The 10097-nt window shown below is 35.5% G+C and overlaps 2 protein-coding genes across 3 annotated transcripts; one reads left to right on the top strand and one right to left on the bottom strand.

The window, feature by feature from the left end:
• The first annotated feature begins 2848 nt into the window (after positions 1-2848).
• Positions 2849-7565, top strand: LOC110611986 (cyprosin). The gene is made up of 13 exons (XM_021752582.2): positions 2849-4377; positions 4472-4532; positions 4630-4724; positions 4812-4924; positions 5064-5232; positions 5308-5347; positions 5741-5805; positions 5911-6024; positions 6128-6186; positions 6277-6433; positions 6579-6698; positions 6994-7082; positions 7170-7565. The coding sequence occupies exons 1-13, from the start codon at positions 3991-3993 to the stop codon at positions 7252-7254; spliced, it is 1554 nt and encodes a 517-aa protein (XP_021608274.1). The 5' UTR covers positions 2849-3990; the 3' UTR covers positions 7255-7565.
• Positions 7566-8218: 653 nt separating this feature from the next.
• On the bottom strand, positions 8219-9695 carry LOC110611987 (1,4-dihydroxy-2-naphthoyl-CoA thioesterase 1). 2 transcript variants are annotated; one of them, XM_021752585.2, is made up of 4 exons: positions 9314-9695; positions 9026-9217; positions 8433-8569; positions 8219-8352 (listed from the first exon to the last, which is right to left on the bottom strand). In XM_021752585.2, exons 1-4 carry the CDS (start codon positions 9428-9430, stop codon positions 8349-8351), a joined length of 450 nt encoding a protein of 149 aa, XP_021608277.1. In that variant the 5' UTR covers positions 9431-9695; the 3' UTR covers positions 8219-8348. The 2 variants fall into 2 exon arrangements, with proteins under 2 accessions (XP_021608277.1, XP_021608275.1); XM_021752583.1 differs by having other exon boundaries at positions 8219-8569.
• Positions 9696-10097: the final 402 nt, after the last annotated feature.

Raw genomic sequence — 10097 nt, forward strand, 5'->3', positions numbered from 1 at the left:
GAACCACCCCATCATCGCAGGGAGACAAAGGCTTTTCCAAGATGTGTTTTGAGTGTGCTTCATGATCTTGCTTGTCGGATTGTGCCACCGATCTCTTCTACTCAGCCATTAGAGTGTACAGTTTTACATCTAGAGCTCCAATAGTAGACTGCAAGAGATATCCTGACGATGCTTCTTCGTTAAGAGTTTTATCTTGTGATTCCGATGGGCTGGAAAACAACGAAGACGTGTGCCGATCTCTTGAGAATAGTATCAGCTTGGATAGCAATGTACCTTCGACCTTCTTTAAGGCCAATAGAATTTAAAAAAAAAAAAAAAAAAAAGACCAAATCCAAGCCCATAGTTATAATTTCTGAGTTTTATCTTAAGTTGGACTCAATAGGTAAAAGAAAGAATCGTAAAGCTCAAAATAGCATTCCCAAGGCCTCAAAAAAAGGTGCTAGTCGTTCAAACATCACCCTTAGGGACCCCCATGGATTGAAAGCTTCCAAGCAACTTTTTTTCTCCTACCTCTAAAGCTGCAAAAACCGTAAATTTGGGGAAGAATTTGGGCATAACTTTCAAGGGAGAATAGAATCTTCTTATTGCTAATCTGGCTGAACAAATCGCAAAGGGCATGGCTTTGTGTCAAAGTTCTACCTGAATAAATTTGGCAAGCTCAATCACCCAGGTGCTTTTGTTCTTTTTCTCATCTGGATTTTTTTGCTTTCTTAGTGTGCTAGGGTTTTCTCTCTTAATCTTCATTTGCTTTCTTTTTTAATGTCTTCCAATATATCTTGGAATATTAGAGGCTTACGAAACCTTAGGAAGAAATCTCATCTGCGTAATTTGATTGGAAAACATAAAGTTGATTTGGTGATTATCGTTAAAACAAAATGTTCAGTATCCTCTTTCACCTTCCCCTCATTGCGGCGTATTTGGGGTTTGTCAAACCTGGCATGGGATGGTATCGATTCTGTTGGTCTATCAGGAGGCATTGTGTTTATAGAATACTGATTTTGTTTCAGTTATTTCCAAACAACACCCTGGGAATTGGTTTCTTCTTCAATGCAATTTTGGTACCTCTATTTTCTTAGCTTATATTGGTGCTATTTATACACCATGTAATGAAGTTGATCAGTAGCTCAAAAAGAGTTGGTTATGTCACTTAGGAATTATTCCTCCTACACAGAGCATTTGTCCAAGATGTGGCATTGACGAAGAAATGATCTGTCATATTTTTCTACATTGGAGCATGTCTTGGCAAGTCTATTCATGGTTTCTTAAATGGTTAGATTTTCGGTTTTGTCTTCCAAATTCAATTTCTTCTTTGCTTCTCGAATGGAGATTTATAGTTCATGGAAAGGTGCAAAGAAATTTATGGACCACTTTAGCTTATGCTATTCTTTAGTCGATATGGCTATCAAGAAATGAAAAGGTCTTTCATAACAAGGAAGTAACTATTGATTTCTTATGCTCTTTAATTTTTCACCAAGTAGCAGGATATACGATTCTTAATCTTTTGATCACAGTGGACACCATTAAATGTTGGGCTATTTCTAGTATAGTGCTTTAACTTATTGTTGTTTGGGAAAAACCATTTTATAATTGGTCAAAATAGAATGTGATGGTTCTTGTATTGGTAAACCTGGTTCATCGGCTGTAGGGGGGAGTTATTAGGGAGTGTAGTGGTTCTTTTATGTGTGTTTTCTCTTGTCTTACAGGTATTTTAGATTCAAATGCTGCAGATTTTCTCGCTATTGAAAAGGCTCTCAGCAATCTTGCAACCAAGCCCGATATCTGGAGCTCTAAACAACGTAATGCTTCTTGAATCAGATTCTCAAGGAAACTAATTAGACAGCAGACGCTTTCCCAAAGCAAGGTGTTCATAGATATGAAGATTTTATAGATTGGTTGTAGCCTGTCATTCTCTTTACTGGATGGTCTTTTGGTTATGTTTTTCTGTTTTTGCTTCATTTGCTCTCTGCTTTCCTTATGTTATTACTGCTAGTTGTGCTTTATAATGTAAGAATCCAATTTCACCCTATCTGCTGCATCTTGAAGGCCCTGGTTTCTTCTGATTATAGTATTTTGTTGTCTCTTTCTATTTGGTTTCATCCTACTGTTTTGAGAATCTTTTTGGTGTTGTCTTCTAGCTGTTTTTGGAGGGTTTACTGTTTTTGGTGCTGATTTTCTGGTTTTTAGGCTTGTTTATTTTGTTGGTCTCTTTTGTTTCGTCTGTCTTTTGTATTGAGATTTTCTAGATTTTTTAACTTAACATACATACACCTGAGTTGGATTTTTCCTAGTTTGGTTTTGGATTCCAATAGTGTTTGTCATACCAAGTTTTTTCTGTTTTTTAATAATAATTTTTCTTTATTAAAAAAAGAAATGAAAAGTGAGTGTTAGGGACCAAAGCTAGACTAAAAAGATTATCAGGGTAAAGAATATTTTTGGAATTATAATAAATTCTCTCTACCCTAACTAACTTTTTAAACTTTTGACTCACCATTATTTTAATAGAAGAATGAAATTGTTATAATTACTTAATGAATTTCCTTAAAACCTAAGAACTTTATAGTAAATTTCCATAAAATGAATATTCCTCTGACATAAATTGTTAACGTTTTATAGAAATTTTTTGTATATATTTTCCATAATATAAATTTACAAATTGAACTTATGAAGCTGTTGAAATAATTGGTATCATAAGATATGACTGCAAAGGTGGTGTGATTCATCAAAATAAAAGATACATTTATAAGTATTAGATAAAAAAAAAAAAAAAGTTTTAAAACAAATTATAAATTTGATGTTACATTCAGTAAAGATTTATAATTATCGTTATTATATTAAAATCAATGACATATGTCCACTCAAAATCTAATTAAATTTAGAATAAATCATTCCATGTAATTATTGAATGTTTAAGGGTTATATGTCAACTATTATAGTGGATGATTATAATATATTCGTTGTATATTACAAGTGATTGTCGTATTATAAAATTTTTACAAATGGCAGAAGGAACAGACGCCTTGAAGACGAAGGAACTAAAAGATCTCTTGATACCCTTTTTTGTAAAATTGCAATAACAAAATTTAAAGATTAAATAATAAATTGTTTAATCTCAGAATTTTTTTCCCCACTTGAAAATAGACCAAACCATAAAAGTACTTTAAAAAAAAAAAAACTATGATAAATTTTCATGGACTGCTATCCTCGGGTCGGGGAGTTAAATGATTCAATCTCTTGAGAAATTTCGTATGCCCGTGGACAATAATGAATGAAAGGGCAAGCATGAAATTCCAGCGTTCGTCGTGGATGATAGAAAAAGACAAACTACATTTTGGAAATCGGAACTTCAAAATATCTATCAATTCCGCACTGCAAGGAAGTAGTAGTAATATCATCCGATTCCCTGTACAAAAGAATGAGTCTGTCCTGCTGTATATAACCGTTAACATCGTTAAAACTCGTCCCTTTGTTGAAAACCAAGACAAACAGAAAGTCGCAGTACTACAACTTGGTATTTGTATCCTAATCCCATCCCATGGCCATAACACGATCATGAATACCCTTTTGCAGATGCAGAAATACAGGCTGTAGCTGGGGAAATAACGCGGTGGCTTCGTTTACGGATGAACCCTCCAAAGGGTGAGACACCCATGGTAGTACGGCCGTCCCGAGAGTTGTGGACAAAGTCTTGTGTTCTATACCAGCAATAACTTCATTCTCCCAACCTATTCTTTCTTCCTGAAGTCTGAAACTTCTTATGCAGGTTTGCTTTTCCACTATTTTCCGTGGAATCGTAACCGCCTTTTCTCTAAGATCTTCAATTAACCATATACTAATGCAATCGAAAGTTTTAGTAAGAGAGTGGTGGTATCTGTGAAATTGTCCCCTAATATTTCTTTTCACTTGTACGCCCTCGTTGTTCTCCTGCCATTTGCATATTAGCGCCATATTTTATATAATTGCCATAAACTTTCAGCAGAAAGTTCCTTCATCATGTCAAACCAACTTACTATTACCGTTCTGAGAATTTGGTTCAGATTTCTTTTACTTACGATCTGTTTAGGGGCATGGTTGGGTTGTTCCTCGGCTTTTACAGCTTCTTCTAATGGATTAGTGAAAATTGGTCTAAAGAAGCGGCGTTTAGACCTTTACAGCATTAATGCTGCAAAGATCACTAGAGCTGATACTTCCTATGATACGGGTATCGGATATACGGCCAGCTTCGAAAAGCCAAAAGCTGATCTAGTATACCTAAAGAATTATCTTGATACCCAATATTATGGAGAGGTTGGCATTGGATCACCACCACAGAGTTTCACTGTCGTCTTTGATACTGGCAGCTCCAATCTCTGGGTTCCATCTTCAAAATGCGTTTTGTCTGTGAGTCCCTACATTGGTCGACAAATATTGATTATCAAATTTTCTAATGTTTCTGATTGCAGCTTATTATTATGTAAACATCATTCTATTGTAGATTACTTGCTATTTCCATTCCAAGTTCAGAGCAAGGATGTCCCGAACTTATACCAAGATTGGTAATTTGCCCCTGAACTACTTTTGAACGTATCTTGATTGTTGTACTAGATCATAGAGATGACATACTTGGAATCCACTTGTGAATTACATTTATAGGAATACCTTGCAAAATTCACTATGGTTCTGGATCCATATCTGGTTTCTTCGGCCAAGATCATGTCAAACTTGGGGATGGTACCATTATAGATCAGGTGCATGAGTTTTTCACTCAAAAATGTATGCTTTAGACTTGTTTGTATTTTTTCTGCAATGGTGTTATGTACTTTACCAATTTTCAGGAGTTTGTCGAGGTTACAAGAGAAGGATTTTTAGCGTTCTTAGGTACACAGTTTGATGGGATACTTGGACTTGGGTTTCAGGATATTGCGGTTGGGCAAGCCACACCAGTGTGGTACAGTTCTAGCAGAACCATATATTGGTGTGATTATTTGAATGTATAATCTTCCATCAAGGGTGGAAGAACAAGAGATAGTTTTAAAGGATGTTTCTCTTAGTAGTATCTCTCTTGATTCTTAGTGCTCCATGTTCAGGTTTAATATGGTACAACAGGGTCATGTGAGCCAGAAAATTTTCTCTCTTTGGCTAAATCGTGATCCAATATCTGAATTAGGCGGTGAGATCGTATTTGGAGGTCTTGACTGGAGGCATTTCAGGGGAGACCATACATATGTCCCAGTGACTGAAAGGGGTTACTGGCAGGTAGCTGGAGTAGAAATTTGTTGATTTCTTCCAGATTTTTCTATAATCCCAAGTTAACAATGTTCATTTTCCCAGATTGACGTGGGCGACATATTCATTGATAATAAGTCAACAGGTGATGTTATAGAAAATTGTGAAAGTGCGTTGGATATAGCTTGTGTTTATCTTTAAATTTCATGTTCTTTATTGATGAAATTGTATTCGAAAACTTAATTTCTATAGAATAATTAATGCACAAAGGTCTATAAAATCTATGATTCTTTTTTGCCTGCCAATGGTCCGCATGCCTTTTGTCATCAAGAATAGTTAATTTTTAGTGCTCAAGGCAAACTTAATATTGGCAGAAATTTATTCTAATTCTCGTCTTAGGTGTTCTCCATGCAACTTCTCTTTTTAAAATATTGAACTGAATGTTTAAACTAGTTGAGTAGAATATTTCTAGAATTATTAATCCCATATTAGATATGGATAGGCTAACCATCTCTAAACCAATGCGTGAAATTCCCAGGAATGTGCGAATACGGATGTGCTGCCATCGTGGACTCAGGAACCTCCTTTCTTGCCGGTCCAACAGTAATTGTTTTCTACCTTAAGATTCGCTTGTTCTTAACTACTGTAGTTTTTTTTTTTATCCTCTAGATTTATCGTTGAGCTATTCTTACCAGTTCCTACTTTCAGACTGTTGTGACTCAAATTAACCATGCCATTGGGGCACAAGGAATTGTGAGCTTAGAATGTAAAAGTGTCGTCTCCAACTATGGCAATTTGATATGGGAAACATTAATTTCGGGGGTTTGTTCTTTCTTTTTTATTTTTTTTTTCCAAAATTTTTATTTGAACTCTCCTAATTTAACTATTAATCTTGCTTCTTACATTTAGTGTCGCATCTTTGCAGTTACGACCTGAAATCATATGCATAGATTTTGGACTTTGTGTATATAATAATGGTTCTAGGTATGTAGAGGCAAGTTGAGATTTTAAAAAAAAAAGTGTAAGAACTTTCTCTTGTTTCTTTTCAACTACATATTGCAACCTAATCTGCAGGACCATTCTTGAGACTTTGGTAGACGATAAAGTTGGGAATGAATCAACTGTTGATGAGAGTGCCCTGTGTACTTTCTGTGAGATGATTGTTTTCTGGATTCAAGTACAGCTTAAACAACAGAAAGCAAAAGAAAAAATATTCAAATATGTAGATGAGGTGAATTCTTTTTATACAGTGATATTCCATCTCTTTTTTCCTGAAATATCACCAACAGTGATAAATTTGGCAAAGTGAGATTAATATTCTACTATTTCTTGATTTTTTTTATTATTTTAAATTTGAATCTATGTTTTTGTTAAAGCTGTGCGAGAGGCTTCCAGATCCAACGGGAAAATCATTCCTTGACTGCAATGCCGTCACAAGCATGCCACATGTTTCATTCACCATTGCAAATAAATCCTTCCCACTTTCTCCAGAACAGGTTCTGCCATTGTTCTAATTTATTTTTTTCACCACTGATAATTCAAAAGCAACATGATAGTGAGCTTGCTTGCACAGGTTGCAGCAATGCTCATGTAAGAAAAAGAAAACAAATTAGCAATGGAAGTTTGCCTTTTGACATTGATCATCACAGTAGAGATACCTTAAGCAATGAAATTAACTTGTTCGATAAACTTTGATGCTCATATCCTGAAAATTCTTGCTTTCTATTTATGTCAGCTTTCCTTACAGATTTTTTTTTTCTCCCTGATGAAAGTAAAACTCTGTTTGTTCAGTATGTTGTTAGAGTGGAGCAGAAGTATGCTACAATCTGCCTGAGTGGATTTACTGCATTGGATGTGCCTCCCCCACAAGGTCCCCTTTGGTATGTCTTGGCTTAATTATGTATGACTTTGATTGTGATTTACGCAGTGTGCATTTGGAAGAAGTTCTATATCCATATTGGTTGCAGGATCCTTGGAGATGTCTTCTTGGGAGCATATCACACTGTGTTCGACTTTGGTAATCTTCGGGTAGGCTTTGCAAAAGCTGCCTAGTTGACTACTTGATTTTTTTCCTTGGCTCCTATTCTCTATGTTTCTAAAGATTATGATGCATATATGGATTTATGGATGCGTTTTGCCTTTTTCTAAGGCAAAAGGTTGTAGATGTTTGAACCAGAAAATAAGTTGCTTCCGGTTTTGATTCGTCTCTTTATCCAGAAGGAAAAAGAGAAGGGGTCGTGGTGGGACGGGGTTTAAGGGCTTATGTCTCTCCTTCTTCTTCATCGACCATTCCCGTAGAGATGCAATATCGATAATATAAATCAAAGAGATATAGAAGGATCATCGTTTTTAGTTTATCAACCTAACCTTCCTTATTGCAATAACCTCTGCATGGGCAGTAGGATCTGTATTCCTCAAAACCAAGTTGTGAGGATTGACAATCACCTCATCGTTAAGTACCACAACAGCACCAAAAGGACCACCATCCCCATATTCTATGATAAGCTGCGAAAATCTCAACGTGTGCTTAAAAAAAAAATTCAGCAAAGACCTCAAATTTTAATTTTTTATTATTTTAAATTTTTTTTATTAAATTAGTAACAGATTTAATTTTTAATATTTTTATGAAATTTTTTTTATCCAGTAACCCATTACTAAATTTCGTTGTTAACCCACTATAAATTAATAATGAATTACTAAATCCGTTGGTAACTGACTCAAATCCGATACTAACACTTTCTTGGACCAGTAACGGAAAACTCTTGTAGTGAAAGTTGGAGGAAAAATCTCCGACTAAGCTTGCTATTAGCAGGGACATTATATGTTTTTATCACTGTCTCTGCACTTGCAAATAGTGATTTTGTTAGACCAGTTAGAAAAATTTTACTTTTCATCACTGTCCAATCTTCGGCTGTTTGATGAGCTTACAAGAGCCAGGTGTTATTTAACAGTGTCAAAACTCTAAAGTTTACCGTGTTGCAGAAGATTCGTAATCATATCAACATGACAATGTATATACTCTATCTGAAAGTTATAATTTAAATTTATCCAAGCGTCGGAAGACAAACACCAGGTATGTAATGATTCACTTGCAAGACAAGGGTGAGATTTTTTTGTGTGGACCGTGGGCATAAATAGGGAATGTATCATCTGCACAATATTGTTTAGTTTGATTAATTACATTGGCGAAGAGTAGTAGTACAGTAGAAGAGTTTCATAGTTTTGCATACTTCTTGAGGTTGTCTGCAGCCCCTTTTGCATTCTCGGGAACAGGCATATTGCATAGAAGAGTGACTCTGGATGATGAAACTAAAGATTTGCTCTCAGTGTTTGAAGGATCAACCTTCCAGAGTTGCACCTCCCATACCTGTTTACAATATAAAACAAGTTAAAACCTTGTCGGTCACATGAGCTTAAGAAAGTCAAAAATAAGAATCGGTAAGCAAAGTTCCAGCAGATGATACAATGCCTCCCTGGTGGAGGATGATAAATAATACATTAAACATCTAGTCATGGAATTTAATGGAATCATGGTTCGTCAGTTGCTATGATTGATAAGGGATAAATTGCAATTTAAAGCGTAAGGTACTTAGGCAGATGAGGATTGATGATTGGGCATGCTACGATCTGTGGATTTAGATGATTAATGGCATATAATTATAAATTAAATAGTTAAACAAGCCAGCATATTTAACCAGTTCTGATTTGTTATACAACGCAAGTGAAAATAACGGTAATTTGCCAAGGGCTTTGAATGGAAAATAAGTATGGTAAAAGAAATAATAATAATGTCAATTTAATGAGAATAAAATTTGCAAGTTACCTGAATGGTTTTGCCAAGATTGAGAGGAGCAGCTTCGGCGAGGATAAGGTCGCCAAGCTCAGCGCGCTTCAGGTGACTGATGCTAAGGTGAATCCCAGCTACCCTTCGAAATCCGGATGCCATGTGGGCCCCCATGCTGGCCAAAGCCTCCGATATCAGAGCCGATACTCCGCCGTGCAACACCTTGAATGGCTGACCTTTCATTCATTAGTTCATAATTAGCTACAAAATTTGCTAAATACCAGAGAGTGAGATGAGGGAAGAGAAGAGAGAGAGAGAGAGAGAGACCTGAACGCACTTGTGGGTGACAAGGAGGCGACCAGTGACCTTATGGGGGGACAATTCTTCAATTTCGAAGCCAATCGCATGCAGCGGAGCGTCTAACCTTTCAGTCTTGGACTCCATAAAGAGATGAGATAACACCAAAAAGACTTTCGACTTTGTATATCAGACAATTGATTTCAGGAACATTTCTGGGCGTCTTCAAATTCGTTATGAATTTTGGATCCTGGCAATAAATATCCGGATCAAAAGATAAAGTTGTGAACAGAAATGGAAATGCAGGTTATGTCATCTACCGCAGTGTGGTTGTTGGTGTGGCATTAAAAAATTGAACCTTTTTTTCCTTTCTCCAAGATAGAGATTGAAAATCGTTTACTAAAGGTAGGTGGTAGGTAGCTGCCAGAGGGAAGGTCAAGGTGAGGTTCATGCGTAAGCCCATTTCATCCTACCTAATTTTCAACTTCTGAGGGCTATGGGCGTTGGGCCGGCCTTCCCTTCTCAAGTCCATCCCTTAAGAATCTTATGGATTTGATTCTTTTGCCAATAGCTTATGTTATATTATCTAATAGATTGTTTGATTGGATAATTTTAGTTAAAAATTTATATAAATTAAATTAATAAAAAAATAATTTTATTAAAAATAAATAATTTAATTATTTAAATTTTATTAATTAAATTAATTGTAGAATTTATGTAAATGTAACAAACTAAATTTATACAAAATAAATTATTTAATATGTTTACATACAGATTATAAAATCTTATTAAGACAACGAATCATTTTCTTAAA

Source organism: Manihot esculenta, chromosome 3 (assembly GCF_001659605.2).
Source record: "Manihot esculenta cultivar AM560-2 chromosome 3, M.esculenta_v8, whole genome shotgun sequence".
Lineage (NCBI taxonomy): Eukaryota > Viridiplantae > Streptophyta > Magnoliopsida > Malpighiales > Euphorbiaceae > Manihot > Manihot esculenta.

Excerpts from the sequence above, each read along its gene's own strand:
- LOC110611986 (XM_021752582.2), top strand. The coding sequence starts at position 3,991 with ATGTCAAACCAACTTACTATTACCGTTCTGAGAATTTGGTTCAGATTT. Across the intron at positions 4,533-4,629 it reads CCGAACTTATACCAAGATTG|GAATACCTTGCAAAATTCAC; the intron begins GTAATTTGCCCC and ends TTACATTTATAG. Across the intron at positions 6,025-6,127 it reads GGGAAACATTAATTTCGGGG|TTACGACCTGAAATCATATG; the intron begins GTTTGTTCTTTC and ends GCATCTTTGCAG.
- LOC110611987 (XM_021752583.1), bottom strand. The coding sequence starts at position 9,430 with ATGGAGTCCAAGACTGAAAGGTTAGACGCTCCGCTGCATGCGATTGGC. Across the intron at positions 9,218-9,313 it reads TCACCCACAAGTGCGTTCAG|CCATTCAAGGTGTTGCACGG; the intron begins GTCTCTCTCTCT and ends ATGAAAGGTCAG. Across the intron at positions 8,570-9,025 it reads ATCTTGGCAAAACCATTCAG|GTATGGGAGGTGCAACTCTG; the intron begins GTAACTTGCAAA and ends TATTGTAAACAG.